The 19,409-nt window shown below is 42.2% G+C and overlaps 1 protein-coding gene across 4 annotated transcripts in view; it reads left to right on the forward strand.

The window, feature by feature from the left end:
• ARHGAP10 (Rho GTPase activating protein 10) overlaps nt 1–19,409 on the forward strand; it is a 376,879-nt gene that overhangs the window by 168,985 nt on the left and 188,485 nt on the right. For all 4 annotated transcript variants that reach the window (XM_027513410.1, XM_027513409.1, XM_027513413.1 and 1 more), the window contains 2 exons: nt 1,425–1,531; nt 4,249–4,343. In XM_027513410.1, the coding sequence (XP_027369211.1) occupies nt 1,425–1,531; nt 4,249–4,343 (202 nt within the window). The remainder of the gene's footprint in view (nt 1–1,424; nt 1,532–4,248; nt 4,344–19,409) is intronic.

Here is a 19,409-nt window from a genome sequence, read left to right on the forward strand (position 1 = left end):
TGAGGTTTGGCTTTGCCATTTGGTCTAAGCCTAAGATTTTTTTTAGATTAAAAAGACAGTAATATACGTATCGTCTCTTGAGGTATTTTTCTTGTTGAATGAAATACCTACGCAGTATTTTTATGAACCATAGAACAGAGTACACATGCTTGCTGTTGATCACACACACACACACACTGAGGGTTCCCAAACTCTGGCCCAGCACTAAGGATGTTTTGAGGTGAGATTTATTGTGGTCTAGTAAGCCCTTTCATCTCCCCTCCACCCAAGGTGATGTAATTCATTTTTCCTAAAGCTAAATGCATTTCTTTTAAATGGGTCCTTCCCCCCCGCCCTCCAAGTTTGTTCTTTTTGATTTTTAGGTATAAAAATCTATATTTTTAGGCTTTATTTATATTTTCAGCTGTGATGATGTTGATCATAGGGTTGACTTTTTTTTGTTTTAATGTCCTTTCTTGATAAAAGAAAAAATTATCAAACTGAATGGGACCTCACTTTTCCTTTGCTGTGATGGAACCGTTCTAGGTCTCCTGACTTGGGACCATTTTCTTTTAAGAGCTCTGATGGTTGTAATACTGACCAAGCAAGAGGTAAAAAGTGGTTCCAAAACTGTTCTGGTGCACATGTGGACAACTCACTCTTCTGTTCTAAACACGTCATTTAAATTTAGTTTTACTTTTGGCTGCTCTGGGTCTTTGTTGCTGCGAGCGGGCTTTCCCTACTGATGGTGAGTGGGGGCTGCTCTTCAGCTGTGGCACACAGGCTTCTGTTACAGAACGTGGACTCAGTTGCTCTGAGGCATGTGGGATCTTCGTTCCCGGGCCGGGGATCAAGCTCTTGTCCCCTGCATTAGCGGGCAGATTCTTAACCGATGGACCATCAGGGAGGTCTCATACTTCATTTTAAAGTTTACCTTTGACATCGTTAGTAAGGATAGCTGCTTACAAGGTGCTTTAGTGGGCTTAAAGCACTAGATAGATTTATAGTCTACATGCTTTTCTGCACTGTGATTCTACAATTCTATTATTTTGAGAGGCCAGAATTGAATCCAAAACCATCACATATATCTGGTGGCATTCTTGGAATTCTCACGAGCTATTCATACATAGACAAAAATAAAAAAATGTATAATTTACAATTAGGAGATTTTCATGTATGAGATAGCAGTCTAGCAGATTATGTGAAAAACATGTCTTTAAATTATTTATTTGTTGCTGAGAACTGTTAGGACCTTTTCTCAAACTGTCTATATGAGCCCTCTTATTTCCCCTAGCTTTTCCCTTGTCTTAGATGAGCTGTGTTGCTGATTTGTTTCCTTGAGCTGTATTAGTTGCCATTTCTGGCTTTTTTATCTTTAGCAATATAGAGTTTTGCATACCTGTTTGTTTATAAGGAAACATGTAAAGTTCTGTTTCTTGTTGAAGGGCCTCCTCCATTCGGTTCCAGCTGGGTCAAACACTACTGCATGTATCGAAAAGCAGCCAAGAAGTTCACCATGATCCCGTTTGAGCACAGATCCGGGGGGAAACTTGTAAGTGTTTCCTTTTTATGCTTTGTACTGGCTGTGAGGTGGTCTTTGAGGGCATCATTTTAATGGTGTTTCCATTAAATGATAAATACCTTCCATTTTGCTTTTAGAATGAAAAGATTGTTTTTTTTTTTTTCCTAAATAAAATCGGCCAGAAAATAATTCCTGTATTTTCTGAATTGCTGGCATGTGGTTTTAAAAAAATATTTTAAAAATGTTTATTTGGCTGCCCCAGGTCTTAGTTCTGGCACGTGGATCTCTTATGTGTGGGATGTGGGCTCTAGTTCCCTGACTAGGAGTTGAACCCAGGCCCCCGGCCTTGGAAATGCGGAGTCTTAGCTACTGGTTCACCAGGGATGTCCTGTTGGCATGGATTTTTATGGTCAGATTTTTTTTTTTTAAAGAAAGAATGATTTGACGTCCCTGTTACTGGAAGATAGAGTTCATACCTTCAGCATGCTTTCCTGACTCAGGGGGCTGACTGCTCAGGATTTATGGGGGAGGCCTGATGTTGTACATGGTGGTGGTGGTTTAGTTGCTAGGTCGTGTCTGACTCTTGCTATCCCCGCCATGGGGATAGCCCTCCAGGCTCCTCTGTCCATGGGATTTCCCAGGTAAGAAGGCTGGAGTGGGTTGTCATTTTCCTCCTCCAGGGGAATCTTCCCAACCCAGAGATTGAACCTACGTCTCTCACAGATTCTGCATTGACTGAGCCACGTGCACACGTAAATGCACATAAATGAAAAGATTACAGAGTAGATGATCTGTAGTGAAGTTTTCTGCTTTTCATTCAGACTTGAACCTTCTCACTTAGACACTCACCATTTAGTTTACACCTCCTGTAGAAATAAACTCCACAGCAACTCGTGATACAGGAAATGTATGCGAGAAGGCCGCAGGAGCTGTCTGGGTGGTCTTTGTTTTAAAGCAGAAGCGGTAGCTCTTAGCAACAATAATAGTCAACACAGAGCTCCTCTCACTAACATTGACTGTAACTGGTGACACATTTTAAGGTTAATTCATTGCTTGCTGGGTGGATGGGCATAATTTTGTTTCTGTGAATACAGAATTAACCCAAGTTCACTTCTGTTTACACGTACTTTGCATCTTCCTGAAAACTATTTAAAGCTGCTTATAATAGAAGCACATTTTTGTGATATCAAAATACACATGGAAAATCGTGGCCATGGTAAAGAAGAGGAAGCCAGGATGTCACCCCTGAAGGGGGATGGCTTTTGTTGTTTTTGTGTTCTTTTTTTTTTTTTTTTTAAAGATCACATTCATTTATTTTTGTCAAATGTAACTAAAGTTTAATGGATACAGTCAGGAATAATTTGTTAAGAACATGTCAGACACAGAGAAGGCAAAATTTGTTGGTAAGTGAAGCATCAAATCTAATAAAAGAGCAAACTCCAGGAATGATCAGCAACTGTGCGCAGCTCATTAACCAAATGCTCGTGATTACTTTATACCTCTGAGGGCCACTGATATGATCAGAAGTTGCAGTGAGAGGATAAATATGGATTAGCTTCTGTATCTCTGTACACTTTTTCCAGTTTTTACAAATTTTATATTTAATGGGAGGATAATTGCTTTACAATGTTGTGTTGGTTTCTGCCATACGTCAACATGAATCAGCCATAGATAGACATGTGTGAACCCTCCCTCTTGAACACTAACTCCCATTCTCTTCAATGACAAACCGAGCATGGGTTGGAGTGCGAGTTTCCTTTCAGAGCCGACTCAAGACCCAGGACACATCTGCTTAGTGGTATCTTTCTGTTTTAGCCCCAAATAACAAATACATTTAAAATACGATGACTGTGATATTTTGAATGTTTTTTACATCTGAATGCTGGTTTAATATTAGAGATCTTCACATTCCAGAAAATACTAAAATATTCCAGAAGTGTTTCTCAGACTCTTACAGTTTCTTACTGAGAACCTGTTTTTGCATTGCTTCTGTCTCCTGTTTTCTGCTGCTTTTTAAAGCTCTTGGAGAGGGTGGTTAACTGAGATAAAATGGTACCATATTTAACTGAACACTCAGTAAAGGTAAATTCAAGGTGATTCACTGAGGAAACAGCAAAGCACATAGATGTGTTGGGAAGATCCCCGGGAGAAGGAAATGGCAACCCACTGCAGATTCCTGCCATGCATGATCCCCTGGACAGAGGAGCCTAGTGGGCTGCAGTCCATGGGGTTGCAAAGACCTGGGCACAGCTGAGCACACACCCACATAAATGGAATGGTTCTAGCTTGAGATGATCACAATGGCTGATCCAAGGTCCTTCATGTACTTTTAGGTAGATTCCTATGGAATTAAAGTTTTCCTAGGTCAGAAATGGTTACCTGTGGGCTGTTTCATGTGGTATAATGTAATGTGAAATGCAAACACATTATCTTTTTTTTTTAACAAGAGGGCAATAAGAATAACAAATATAGACATGTGGAAACTATATTGCTAATCCACCTTTTAAAATTAGCACTCATAAGGTCTGGTTTAAGGTTACTGTAATTGAAGCAGCGTCTAAAAAATCTTAAGAAAAGGTCAGTGACAGAAATGGCTACAGTTCGAAATAAACTGGTTCCAAAGAGAACAGAATAGAGGAACCTAAGATCTGAACCTTGCCTCCCCTCCCCCCTTCGAGTATAGGATACGTAACTCTGTGTATGTGTATACTGTAGTGTTTGAAAATGCTTAAAATGATTCTTCGCAGGGGGATGGAGAGGTCTTCTTTTTGAAAGAATGTATCAGGAGACATACTGACTCCATTGACAGAAGGTTTTGCTTTGACGTGGAAGCTGCTGACCGGTAAGTTATTGGAATTCCTGGACTTCATGGAAGGAGTCGTTTAAGAAAATCATTTAAAAAATAGGTAATTGCAGCTTGGATTTCTGTGGCCTGGGAGACGGTTATCTTTCTGTTTTTCCAAGCTGTGTATTCACTGTGGGCTGTTCTGTGTTGGTCACTGCGTTTGGCTGTGGAATGATATAGCTTAGTCTTGGCCGAAGTTTGCAGTCACTTTAACTAGTGTTGTTGCTTAAACAGTGACCTTGGGGGGTTTCATTGTTGATCCAAGCCTCCTTTTCTGGCACTAAAAGTGTGAGGCGTGAAGATGAGGAAGTAGGTGATGGAGCTAGAAAGAGGTGGTTGTGGCTCTTCACACACAGCAGTATTCATTTTTGCGTGTGGGAATTTTCCATGTGTATATGGAAAGGTAATAGAAGGTCACAGGCAAACTCTGTTTATTCAAAGACTAGTTATCTTTTTTTTTCTCGCAATATGACTTTTAGTTATAGAGATTCTTTTAGTTAGAAAAGAATCTTTGCTGGAGGGAAAGAAGTGAAAAAAAGAAAAACAAAGCTCATTTGTCAATATTACTACCTGTCTGGCATTTATTTCTGTGTCCTTCCATAGTACTAAGGAAAATCATGGTGCTCATAGAATATTTCTTTTTTAATGACTGATGATGGTATGAAGGTTTCTTGCCAGCCCTAGTTATGGGCAGCAATGGTCTCTAGATAATGATGTTTCATGTTTGTATAATAAAAGTTTACAATATGAGATTTTTTTAAACACAAGTTCATTTCAGATCAGGACCCAAGAATACAAAAATAGTGTTTCCTCTTCCCTCAGATGATGTAACTGAGTCTATGGGGTTCATTCAATAAATGCATTGAAGGCCAGGTACATAAAAATGTGTGTTTATGTATCATGATAATATGGTAATACAATGAAAAGGACAAATGGTTTAATAAGCCTTTTGCCAAGACTGTAAAAAAAGAGAACGTCATTGTAAAAGAGGTTAAATTTCAAGCCAGTAAGGATAAGTTAAAAATCTTTAAGAAGAGATTCGGGCTGTATAATACAACTTGAGCGTAAATATGTATGCTGTAAGCATTGACTGAGTTTTCTGTACGTACCAGATAGTGTTCTGAATTCTTCTCTTCTTTACCTCATTTTATCCTCAGCCCAGCTCTGTCAGGTAGACATTATGCTTCTCATTTCATGATGAAAAACGGAGCCTTATGTGGTTCTCCTAAGGTCATGTCGCTAGTAAGTGGAAGAGCTGAGATGTGAATTGTTGCGTTTGTCCCTGGAGCCCAGGCTCTTAACTGCTCTGCTGCAGGCATCAGAGTATAACTGTGTAAGTGTGTTGCCTCTGAAATAGTTGACAGAGGTGAGTCAGCAGTGATGTCTTACAGAAAATGTGTCAAATGAGGTTAATCTGCATTTCTTTAAAAGGGTAATTCTAGTACTTCCATTTATTGTTTTAATTTTGTATTAATTTTATTTTAATTTTGTATTGATTTTTCCCAGTCCTGTGTTTTCTCTAAGACCTTGATCATGCCAAATGCTCTTCTTCATTGATATCCTTATTACAATAACTGTTGAATTGACCAAAAAGTTTGTTTGGGTTTTTCTGCAAGGTGTTATGGAAAAACCCAAACAAACTTTTTGACCAACCCAGTACTTTCCACCCCTCACAAAGGTTGATGAGTGGTTACTGTGGAGTTACTTTCATAATGATGGTATTTTGGAGACCCTCAGAACTGGGGAAGACGTTAGAGGTGATCTATTTTAAAGCAGAGACATTACTTTGTCAACAAAGGTCTGTCTAGTCAAGGCTATGGTTTTTCCAGTAGTCATGTATGGATGTGAGAGTTGGACTATAAAGAAAGCTGAGTGCAGAAGAATTGTTGCTTTTGAACTGTGGTGTTGGAGAAGACTCTTGAGAGTCCCTTGGACTGCAAGGAGATCCAACCAGTCCATCCTAAAGGAGATCAGTCCTGGGTGTTCATTGGAAGGACCGATGTTGAAGCTGAAATTCCAATACTTTGGCCACCTGATGTGAAGAGCTGGCTTATTTGAAAAGACCCTGATGTTGGGAAAGATTGAAGGCAGGAGGAGAAGGGGATGACAGAGGATGAGATGGTTAGATGGTATCACCAACTCAATGGACATGAGTTTGGGTAGACTCCGGGAGTTGGTGATGGACAGGGAGGCCTGGCGTGCTGTGGTTCATGGGGTCACAAGGAGTCGGACACGACTGAGCGATTGAACTGAACTGATTTTAGTCGTTTTCAAACTGCTCTATAGGGATGTCTTTTCAAATAAAAACTTTACACTTTTAGGCATATATAAATCAGAAAAAAAGAGAGTTCCCTTATTAAAGTGAGGTAGGGGGCCTGGAGGGCTTCCTAGGTGGCATTAGTGGTAAAGAATCCACCTGCCAGGGCAGGAGACATAGATAGGTGGGTTCAATCCCTGGATTGGGGAGGTTCCCTGGAGGAGGGCATGGCAACTCATGCCAGTATTCTTGCCTGGAGAATCCCATGGACAGAGAGGAGTCTGGCAGGCTGCAGTCCATGGGATCACAAAGAGTCAGACACGACGAGTGACTTAGCATGCACGCATTCTGGGGACCTGGATCTTTACCCTCTCAGCTGCCTTCTTCTTGAAGAAATCACTGATTTACTTCCATTGATGCCCAGAGCTGCTTTCTGGGAACTGGGTAGAGGCAGACCAGTAATCTAGTTTACGTGATTCAAGAAAGGCATAGAGGATCTAACGTCTATAATGATAACTGAAGGTGTATTTGGAGTCAGCTGGGATTGATTGAGACACATTCCAGGCAGAGTGATTAATATGTGTAAAGTTCTGGAGACAGGAGAGCGTGGTCCATGTGAGGTCCCCCCGGGGATGGACACCGAGCATCACTGGGGCAGAGAGCCGGGGACGATGGAGATAAGGCTGGACAGCGGGGGTCAGGGCCTGACCCTGAGGTTTTGAGCTTAATGTATTAAATGGTTTTAAGCAGGGCATTGAGTGGTAGGTTCCTGCTTTTCAAAACCCACTGTGGCAGAGTAGAGAAAGTTTAGAAATGGCAGGAATGGTTGGAAGGGTTATGGATTGGTGTGGCGGTGGCCAGAGTGTCTGTTTGAGGAAGACTTGTAGAGAGAAATTTACAGAAACGTTGGATGTTAGATTCCAGGGTGAAGGAGGAGAAGGTTTCTGGCTTGAGCAACTAGGTGGTGCCGTTTACTACGATGGGAGAAGCAGAAGGCACAAGGATGGAGGAAGATGATGCCTTCAGTTGTGGGCCTGTGGGGTTAGCTTGCTGTGGGCCATTCAGTGGTACACGTAGCAGGCAATTGGATGTAGCCCTCGGCAGCTTCAGCAGCACTGGACTCGAGCTGACCTTGGACCTCCTCCATCCCGTGACTGTCACCGCAGGGAACCAGGCTGGTCCTCCCCCAGTTTGGGCAACCTGTCCGCTTTCAGCCGTTGCGCCTTACAGAGCTATTTCCCACTGTGGCTTTTGTTTCTCCATCCATTCACATGGTTTCACCCTCAAAGTCTCTCTCTCTACAGTCTGTTCTCTTCTTACTTTTTTCCGTGTTTGGAACCGCATGCAGACTTCTGAAGTTCCTTTTGTCTGTGTGCCTTGCTTTTACACTTTCCTTGGTAATTTCAGTGTCACCTCGAGTGGTGCTTTCTCCTTGGACTCCCTCTCCTTCAGGCCTCTGTTCCTCCCCTTCCCTCAGCCATTTCCTGTCACGCTCACTGCTTAGATCTTGTCACCAGGATGGGTACCCCGTCCACCATCTCAATTGTGAGGCTTCCTCCTTCCAACACTGCCTTCTCTTCTTCCCTGCTCACCCTTCCCTAGTAAGTAGTCTTCGCTTACAATCAACTGATCCTACTTTTCTCAGCCCCTCACACCCTCACTTCTTTCCATGTGTGAATGGAATTTCAGTGTGTGAATTTGTCATTTGTTAAAGTCACTCTTTTTACTACACTCAACTCCATTGCCCTTCTCTGCCTTGATTAGACTTGTTTTGCACAGCTCCAAATTAAGGAGGCTTCACCTCTGCCTTCTCTCTTCCTGGAAAGGTGTATTGAGTTGTGTTCACTGGGCTCACTTCAGAGTCATGACCACTGGCCTCAGATAAGCCATTAATCCTGACCACAAAGCATCTTCCATTTTCTTAGTTCCTTCATTCTCCTGGTTGATGAATATTTTATATTTTCCCCTCTCTCTAAGCTTCTGGGACTGCCTCCCTTTGCTGATTTTGTGTCCTATTTTGCTGTGAACTCTGTGAACTTAGAACTCCTTTGAAGAGCTCTTCCACTGAAATGGATGCCCACCCCTTCCTCAGCGCCAGTGCCCCGCCTTCCCTCCACTGCCCTGCGGACCGCAGCGGCCAGCCTCTGTCCAGCTGTTTCCATCCCCTCTTCGCCTTCCCTCCTTACTTCTCCCGGATGTCACACAAGTAGTTCGTCTTTTTCTTTCTCATTGACACCTGTTTTTCCCTTTCTACTGGACGACTCCCCTCAGTGTACAGAACACTCTTAATTTCATCCATATTAAAAAAAAAAATACCACCTCCATCACCAGTGAAAGAACCCTGTCTTCCCTTTAGTCTGCTGCCCATGTTTCGTTTCTCATACGTAGCAGAAATTCTTTAAGAAGCTCCTGTATTCAGGCCTCCCGCATATTCAGGGCCCTGTCTCCTTCCCCCTGTTCTCATCGGGGCCCAGGGCTCCCGGCTCCTTCCTCCTGTTCTCAGCGGGGCCTCGCCTCCACCCTCCGCTGCGTGTTCTGTGAGGGTCGTCGTGGTCTCGGTGCACCACCTCCACCGTATATTCAGGGCTCCCGTCCCCTTCCTCCTGTCCTCGTCGGGGCCCAGGGCCCCGTCTCCTTCCTCCTGCTCTTAGCGGGCCCTCCCCTCCACCCTCCGCTGCGTGTTCTGTGAGGGTCATCGTGGTCTCAGAGCGCCGCCTCCAGCGTCAGTTCTCCGTCTTCCTGTTCTTTCCTGGCGGCAGCGTCTGATGTGGCCGTTCACCTTCCCCTCTGTGATACGCTTGCTCTACTTGGCTCAGTAACCTCACACCTACTTGCTTTTTCTCCCACCCCACTGGCTTTTCCATTTTTAGCTTCCTTTGCCAGATTTCCTCATTTCCTGGACTTTTTGTTAGAGTTCTCTGGAGCTCAGTATTTTCTTTTTTTCCTTAAAAATTTTCTTTTTTATCAAAGCATAAATTTATTTAATTTGATTTACAGTGTTGTGTTAATTTCTGCTGTACAACAAAGTGACTCAGCTATACATGTGTGTGTATATGTATATAGTTCCTCTGTCCATGGAATTCTCCAGGCAAGAATACTGGAGTGGGTTATCATTTCCTTCTCCAGGGGATTTTCCTGACCTAGGGGTTGAACCCAGATCCTCCTGCATTGTAGGCAAATTCTTTGCTATCTGAGCCACTAGGGAAGCCCCATATATATGTATGTATGTATCTGTGTGTATCTATCTATCTATCAATCAAGATCTTCATGACCCAGATAACCACAATGGTGTGATCACTCACTTAGACATTCTGGAGTGCGAAGTCAAGTGGGCATTAGGAAGCATCAGTATGAACAAAGCTAGTGGAGGTGATGGAATTCCAGTTGAACTATTTTAAATCCTGAAAGATAATGCTGTGAAAGTGCTGCACTCAGTATGCCAGCAAATTTGGAAAAGTCATCAGTGGCCACAGGACTGGAAAAGGTCAGCTTTCATTCCAATCCCAAAGAAAGGCAATGCCAAAGAATGTTCAAACTACCATACAATTGCACTCATTTCACATGCTAACAAAGTATTGTTCAAAATCCTCCAATCCCCTAAGCTGGCCTTCAACAATATGTGAACCGGGAACTTCCAGATGTTCAAGCTGGATTTAGAAAAGGTAGAGGAATCGGAGATCAAATTGCCAACATCCATTGTGTCATAGAAAAAGCAAGAGAATTCCAGAAAAACATCTACTTCTGCTTCATGACTATGCTAAAGCCTTTGACTGTGTGGATCACAATAAACTGTGGAAAATCCTGAAAGAGATGGGAATACCAGACCACCTGACCTGCCTCCTGAGAAACCTATATGCAGGTCAAGAAGCAACAGTTAGAACTGGATGTGGAACAACAGACTAGTTCAAAATTGGGAAAGGAGTACATCAAGGCTGTATTTTGTCACCCTGCTTATTTAAGTTATATGCAGAGTACATCATGAGAAACACTGGGCTGGAAGAAGCACAAGCTGGAATCAAGATGGTGGGGAGAAATATCAATAACCTCAGATATGCAGATGACACCACCCTTATGGCATAAAGAGAAGTGGAATTAAAAGAGGCTCTTGATGGGGTGAAAGAGGAGAATGAAAAAGCTGGCTTAAAACTCAACATTCAAAAAAGGAATATCATGGTATCTGGTCCCATCACTTCATGGTAAATAGGTGGGGAAACAATGGAAACCAAAGTCCCTGTGGACAGAGACTGCACCCATGAAATTAAAAGATGCTTGCTCCTTGGAAGAAACGCTATGACAAACCTAGATAGTGCATTAAAAAGTAGAGACATTACTTTACCAATAAGGTCCATATAGTTGAGGCTATGATTTCTCCAGTAGTCATGTGTGGATATGATATTTGGACTATAAAGAAGGCTGAGCACCTAAGAATTGATGCTTTTGAACTGTGGTGCTGGTGAAGACTCTCGAGAGTCCCTCGACTGCAAGGAGATCAAACCAGTCCATCCTAAAGGAAATCAACTCTGAATGTTCATTGGAAGGACTGATGCTGAAGCTCCGATACTTTGGCCACCTGATGCAAAGAGCTGACTCATTGGAAAAGACCCTGATGCTGGGAGGGATTGAAGGCAGGAAAAGGGGACAACAGAGGATGAGATGGCTGGATGGCATCACTGACTGGATGGACATGAGTTTGAGCAAGCTCCAGGAGGTGGTGAAGGACAGGGAAGCCTGGCGTGCTGCAGTCCGTGGGGTTCCAAAGATTCGGATGCAACTGAGCAACTGAACAGCAGCATATATATTTCTATAAGCCCCATATACACATATCTGTATATATTCTTTTTTATACCCTCTTCTGTTCTGGTTTATCACAGGATATTGAGTATAATTCCCTGTTCTGTGTAGTAGTACTTTGTTGTTTTGTCTATCCTATATATGTATCAATACTGGTTTACATCTGCTAATCCCAAGCTCCCAATCCTTGCCTCCCGTTTGGCAACCACAGGTTTGCTCTCTATTTCAGCAAGTCTATTTCTGTCTCTTAAACATGTTCACTTGTGTCATGTTTGAGATTCCATTGAGCTCAACCTTTAGATCTCCTCTCTCTAACCATCTTGTCCAGCCTCAGGACTTTACATGCTATCTATATGTCCGTAAAAACTTCCCAATTTATTGTCTATACCCAGATCTCCTTTGTGAACTCCAGGTTTTTAATAGCCATTTTTATAGTTGCTTCTGGGGTGTGTGCTGGGCATTTCAAACAGTGCCAGAGTGGGAGTGATTGACTGGTTTTTGTAAAGTTTCCAAGAATTCATGGGGGAAACAAGGTATATACTCTTTATGGGCCCAGCATTTTATATAGGTATGATACTTTAACCTTATCATATAAATACTAATAATATATAAATCTTTTTTTTTTTAAAGTAGTGTATTCTCATTGTAGTCTTTTTCTCTAAAGCTTTTGGTTTGACTTAGAATGCTTTCCCATGTGTATCTCCTTGAGTCTCTGGGGTCACGTGACTCTTCCGTTGTATTATAGAGTTGTGTTGTCTTTGGTTTATTTCCTCATTCCTGAGCAACCTCAGTCTGTTCAGGTTGGATATTTCCAGTGGATAGTGTATTTGTGGGGCCCTCACTTTCCTTTTACCTGTTGGTCTTCTACTTCTAGAACAAAATCAGGAAGGAGGGAGAGAGAGTCACTACCCTAATTCTGGGGATTTTTAAGGCATAATTTAGCAAAAAGTTTGAATGGGATTGGCTCTTATTTTGTCTCTTTCTCTGATTCGCGGCCAAGCAGACTATTGGGAATTACAGGTAATTTGTTCCTTGTCTATTAGATTAGGAATTCCTTGAGGATAAGAGTCTCAGCTCATGAACTGCAGTACCCAGTGCAGTGCTTTATGTGTGGTGGGCATTCACCAAATTTGTGTTGGATTAAATGAAATTGAGTTGTTGCTTAGCAGTGACAGGACCGGGATTGGATTCGGTCAGGCAACAGTCAGTGAACTGTCCTTTTTTTCTGTTCATGCTGCAGCATTGTGGGCGCCCGTGTTTGCATTCTGCTCAAAGAAAATACACTCCGCCCGCCTTGGAGTGTGTGGGTATTGCAGATAGGCTTCTAGTGGGGTGTGTGCCTATTGTGAACCTTCATACACAGCATTTCACCACCGATTGCATGTTTCATGTGAAGTTACCTTGTTGTCTTTCCTGGTTTCAGTCTTTGCTAGTTTTTTATTCCTTATGTTGGAAAAGCAGTCAGGTTAACACTGTGACAATAGGAAATACTTCTTGAAACTGCAAAATGGAGCCTGGCCTTGCATTTGACCTGTGTACATGTAAATCAAGAGCATGCACTTCACTGTCACATGAGTTTAGATCAGATTTGATTGCATGTAACAGAAAAACTCAAAATATAATAACATACGTTAAACAGTGTAGAAGATGAGTTTCTTCTCTTTGTTAGCAAACCTGAAGGTGATCAGGTCAGAGCTGATACACTTCTTGGTGTCAGTCATGCCCCCTCTTGTGCATTTACCTTGCTAGTCACCTGAGGGCAATCTGCCGACTCACATGTGCCATGTAGCCTTGTCTCTTGTAGTAGGAACGCTTTCCAGAGGAAGCACACGCTGGTTTTGCTCACATACCGTTGACCTTGATGGAGTTGTGTGGTTATATCTAGCTGCAAGGGGAGCTGGGAGGTACTAAGACAAGGAAATGTCTGGGAACAAAAGAGAGCAATCCTGGACTTACGTGGTGGTTCCATGGTCAAGAATCTGCCTTGCAGTGAAGGGAGTGACTTCGATCCCTGGTCAGAGAGCTAAGATCCCACATGCTGTGTGGTGTGGCAAAGAAAAAGAAAAAGATCAACACTGCATTTGCTGAAAATAAGAAAAATGATTATTTAAAAAGAAAAGAGCAATCCATGTGTTGTTCTAATATTAATACTTGGGAAATCTCTTGCTAAGAATGAAGGGGAGAATAGCTGGTGGGTTGGTTTCCAACTTGCTGTTACTGCTTTGGTTATCAGTGGTTAGGAGGGTGTGTGGTTCATTTTCCCTCTGTTCACTGAAAGCTTACTTTAACTGCTTTAGATAAGAGGTAGTTAAGAACACATATGTTAAGAACAACATTAGCAAAGTGAAAAGACAACCCACAGAATGGGAGAAAATTCTTGGAAATGACATATCTGTAAAGGCAGTGGTCCCCACCAGGGACTGGTTTTGTGGAAGACAATTTATCTATGAGCTTGGGATTGTGGGGATGGTTTCAGGATGATTCAGGTACATTGCATTTATTGTGCACTTTATTTCTAATCTAATGCTGCTGCTGATCTGGCAAGAGTACCGGTCCACAGCCCAGAAGTTGGAATCTCCTGCGATAAGAGACTTGTATCCAGAATATATAAAGAACTCCTAACTCAATAATAAAGAACAAATAACCCAATTAAAATGGGTAAAAGTTCTAAATGAGACATTTCTTCAAAGAAAATATACAAGTGGTTGATAAGCATGGGCTTCCTTGGTAGCTCAGCTGGTAAAGAATCCACCTGCAATGCAGGAGACCCAGTTCAGTTCCTGGGTCGGGAAGATCCACTGGAGACGGGATAGGCTACCCACTCCAGTATTGTTGGGCTTCCCTGTGGCTCAGCTGGTAAAGAATTCACCTGCAATGTGGGAGACCTGGGTTTGATCCCTGGGTGGGGAATATCCCCTGGAGGAGGGAAAGGCTACCCACTCTAGTATTCTCACCTGGAGAATTCCATGGACGGTATAGTCCATGGGGTCACAATTGGACATGTCTGAGCGACTTTCATTAATAAGCACATCAAAAGATGCTTAACATCATTAGCTAGTAGGGAAATGCAAACCTAAACCACAGTAAGATATCACCCACTAGGGTAACTATAACTGCTGCTGCTGCTAAGTCGCTTCAGTCGTGTCCGACTCTGTGCGGCCCCGTAGATGGCAGCCCACCAGGCTCCCCCCATCCCTGGGACTTTCCAGGCAAGAACACTAGAGTGGGTTGCCATTTCCTTCTCCAACACATGAAAGTGGAAAGTGAAAGTGAAGTCGCTTAGCGACCCCATGGACTGCAGCCTACCAGGCTCCTCCATCCAGGGGATTTTCCAGGCAAGAGTACTGGAGTGGGTTGCCATTGCCTTCTCCCAACTATAAGTGAAAAGTCAAATAATAACAAGTGTTGGTGATGACGTGGAGAAATAGGAACTCTTACATACTGATGGTGGAAATTTGAAATGGTATAGCTGTTTTGTCACTTCCACTGTATAATCATAAGGGATTTGATTTAGGTTATACCTGAATGGCCTAGTGGTTTTCCCTACTTTTTTCAATTTAAGTCTGAATTTTGTAGTAAGGAGTTCATAATCTGAGCCACAGTCAATTCCTGGTCTTTTTTTTTTTTTTTTTGCTTATGGTATAGAGCTCCTCCATCTTTGGCTGCAAAGAATATAATCAATCTGATTTTGGTATTGACTGTCTGGTGATGTCCATGTGTAGAGTTGTCTCTTGTGTTGTTGCAAGAGGGTGTTTGCTATGACCAGTGCATTCTTTTGGCAAAACTCTGTTAGCCTTTGTCCTGCTTCATTTCGTACACCAAGGCCAAGCTTGCCTGTTACTCCAGATATCTCTTGACCTCCTACTTTTGCATTCCAGTCCCCCACGATGAAAAAGACATCCTTTTTTTGGTATTACTGCTAGAAGGTCTTGTAAGTCTTCATAGAACCATTCAAGTTCAGCTGCTTTGGCATTAGTGGTTGGGGCATAGACTTGGATTACTGTGATATTGAATGATTTGCCTTGGAAATGAACAGAGATCATCCTGTCGTTTTTGAGATTGAAACCAAGTACTGCATTTTGGACTCTTTTGTTGACTATGAGGGCTACTCCATTTCTTCTAAGGGGTTCTTGCCCACAATAGTAGATACAATGGTCATCAATTAAATTCACGCTGTCTTGTCCATTTTAGTTAATTGATTCCTAAGATGTCCATGTTCACTCTTGCCATCTCCTGTTTGACCACTTCCAATTTACCTTGATTCATGGACCTGACATTCCAGATTTCTGCTCAATATTGTTCTTTACAGCATCGAACTTTACTTTCAGCACCAGTCACATTCACAACTGGGTGTTGTTTCCACTTTGTCTCAGCCTCTTCATTTCTTCTGGAGCCATTTCTATGCTCTTCTCCAGTAGCATATTGGACACGTACCGACCTGGGAAGTTCATCTTTGAGTGCAGGCACAATGAAGGACAGAAATGGTATGGACCTAACAGAAACAGAAGTACTGAGAAGAGGTGGCAAGAATACACAGAACTATACAAAAACATCTTAATGACCTGGATAACCGAAATGGTGTGATCACTCACCTAGAGCCAGACGTCCTTGAGTGCGAAGTCAGGTGGGCCTTAGGAAGCATCATTGTGAACAAAGCTAGTGGAGGTGATGGAATTCCAGCTGAACTATTTAAAATCCTAACAGATGATGCTGTTAGTGTGCTGCTCTGAATAAGCCAGCAAATTTGGAAGACTCAGCAGTGGCCACAAGTCTGGAGAAGGTCAGTTTTCATTCCAGTCCCAAAGAAAGGCAATGCCAAAGAATGTTCAAACTATTGCACAATTGTACTCATTTCATGTGCTAGCAAAGTAATGCTCACAATCCTTCAGGCTAGGGTTCAACAGTGTGTGAACCGAGAACTTCCCAATGTACAAGCTGGATTTAGAAAAGGCAGAGGAACCAGAGATTGTATTGCCAACATCTCTTGGATCATAAAAAAGGCTAGAGAATTCCAGAAAAACATCTGCTTTATTGACTATGCTAAAGCCTTTGACTGTGTGGATCACAAGAAACTGGAAAATTCTTAAAGAGATGGGAATACCAGACCACCTTAACTGCCTCCTGAGAACCTGTATGTAGGTCAAGAAGCAACAGTTAGAACTGGATGTGGAACAATGGACTGGTTCAGAATCGGGAAAGGAGTATGTCAAGGCTGCATAGTGTCACCCTGCTTATTTAACTTATATGCAGAGTACATCATGCGAAATGCTGATGCACAAACTGGAATCAAGATTGCTGGGAGAAATATCAATAACCTTATGTATGCAGATGATTCTATTCTTATGGGAGAAAGAGAAGAGGAACTGAAGAGCCTCTTGTTGAGGTGAAAAAGGAGAGGGAAAAACTGGCTTAAAACTCAACACTCAAATAATGAAGATCATGGCATTTGGTCCCATCACTTCATGGCAAATAGATGGGGAAGCAATGGAAACAGTGACAGACTTTCTTGTCTTGGGCTCCAAAATCACTGCAGATGGTGACTGCAGCCGTGAAATTAAAAGATGCTTCCTCCTTGGAAGAAAAGCTATGACCAACCTAGACAGCCTATTAAAAAGCAGAGACATTACTTTGCCAACAAAGTCCATCTAGTCAAGGCTATGGTTTTTCCAGTTGTCATGTATGGATGTGAGAGCTGGATAATGGAAAAGGTTAAGCCCAGAAGAATTGAGGCCTTCAAACTGTGGTGCTGGAGAAAACTCTTGAGAGTCCTTTGGACTGCAAGGAGATCAAACCAGTCAATTGTAAAGGAAACCAGTCCTGAATATTCTTTGGAAGGACAGATGGTGAAGCTGAAGATCCAAAACTTTGGCCACCTAATGCTAAGAGCTTACTAATTGGAAAAGACCCTGATGCTAGGAATGATTGAAGACAGGAGGAAAAGGGGGTGACAGAGGATGAGATGGTTAGATGGCATCACTGACTCAATGGATGTGAGTTTGGGCAGTCTCTTGGAGTTGGTGAAGGACAGAGAAGCCTGGTGTGCTGCAGTCCATGGGGTCACCAAGAATTGGGCATGACTGAGTGAACTGTAGAACAACAACAAATAGCTGTTTTGAAACTTGTTAGCTCTTTCAAAAATTAAAGTTACATGACCTGGAAAATTCTTTTCCTAGCAATATAAAAAAGAGAAATGAAAACCTAATGTCTAACTAAAAACTTGCACATGAATATTCATAGAAACATTATTCATAATAGCCAAAAAGTAGAAATGATGGAAATATCCATCAACTGATTGATAGATAAAGGTGGTATAGCCATGTGATAAAATACGGTTTGACAGTAAACAGAAATGAGGAGCTAATACATGCTGTGTTTTGTTTTTAGGCAAATTTAATTTAGAGCCTGAGACTGTCTTTGCTTATATTTTATTTAACACAGGTTCATTGTGGGAATAATTTCACAAGCAGTAGCATGTAGGACATGGCAACCCACTCCAGTGTTCTTGCCTGGAGAATCCCAGGGATGGGGGAGCCTGGTGGGCTGCCATCTATGGGGTTGCACAGAGTCGGACATGACTGAAGTGACTTAGCAGCAGCAGCATGTAGGACGCATAATGTCTCTTTACACATACTGTCTCTAATAGCGTACATGTTGTCTCTTAGCAAGTTAATACAGAAATAACATAATCCAAACCAGTGACAGATTAACTCAACTATCATTCCAGGCAAGGGAAGATGAAGGGAATACATATAGTTGAGGGGTACCTTTTTACAGGTCGGCTCTTGGAAGGAGACAGCTTGACCCATTGAGAGCAAATGTGGAAAGTACTTGGTTCCTAGGGAATGAAGGTGCTGGTGTGGATGGACAAGATCTTCTTTTTGGGGCTGCTGTTAGGTTTTTGCCTCTGCTGGTAAGAGTCCCCTTCACCACTGCTGGCGTTAATGCCCCAGGGGCTTCAGAGAGCTGCTTAGGTCAGTGGAGGGTAGCCTTGCCCAGACCTCACAAACCGCGTGTTGAGTTTGAATCCCCACCATCCCACGGTTCCTTCTTCATGTGTTCTTACTGACAAGCCCCCAGCAGTGCCCTTCACTACTTGAACTACTGAGTGCTTTTGGTATCCACAGATGTGGTTGATGCCCTCCAGATTCACAATTTCACTTTTTCTTTAATTAAAAAAATTTTTCTTGGAGTATAATTGATATGCACTCTTGTTAGTTTCTGCTGTACAGCAGAATGAATCTATTACACATGTATTACATGCATCCACTCTGTAAGATTCTTTTCCCATATAGGTCATTACAGAGTATTGAGTAGTGAGTGTTCCCTGTGCTGTACAATAGGTTCTTCTTAGTTATCTATTTTAATTTAAATTTTTAATTGGAGGATAATTGCTTTACAATGTTGTGTTGGCTTCTGCTGTTTAACAAAGTGAATCACCTCTACACCAGGGGTCTCTCCCAGAGCAGTATATCTCCCAACTTCACTCTTAAAAACTATTTTTGTCATGAATAAGAAGTTTTGAAATTATACCGAACCACTACCATGTGGATGAACCTTGAAAGCAGTCTGCTGAGTGAAACCAGCCAGTCATGAAAGACTGCATACCAGATGATTCCATTTATATGACACATCGGAAACAGCGAAATCTGTATAGGTAGAAAGTAGAGTAGTCATTGTCCAGGGCTGAGTATTTGGAGGGAAATAAAGATTAATGGATAATGGGTGTGGGTTTTTTCTTTTTTTTGTAGGTGGTGATGAAATATTCTAAAATTGATGTTCGTGATTGTCGTACATCTCTGTAACTGTATTAAAAGCTATTAAACTGTATTCTCTAGGTAAATCTTATGGCATGAATTATATCTCAGTAAAGCTTAAAAACGAACAATGCTGAAAATAAATACTATAACTAAAATCAGGCTTTTAAACGGCTATAAACATTCACTGCTTCACGCCCAGCCACACATCAACTCTCATCGGCTGTGAAATGGTCACGTCACTGGTATTAGGTTGGAGAA

This window comes from Bos indicus x Bos taurus, chromosome 17, assembly GCF_003369695.1.
Source record: "Bos indicus x Bos taurus breed Angus x Brahman F1 hybrid chromosome 17, Bos_hybrid_MaternalHap_v2.0, whole genome shotgun sequence".
NCBI classification, from domain to species: domain Eukaryota; kingdom Metazoa; phylum Chordata; class Mammalia; order Artiodactyla; family Bovidae; genus Bos; species Bos indicus x Bos taurus.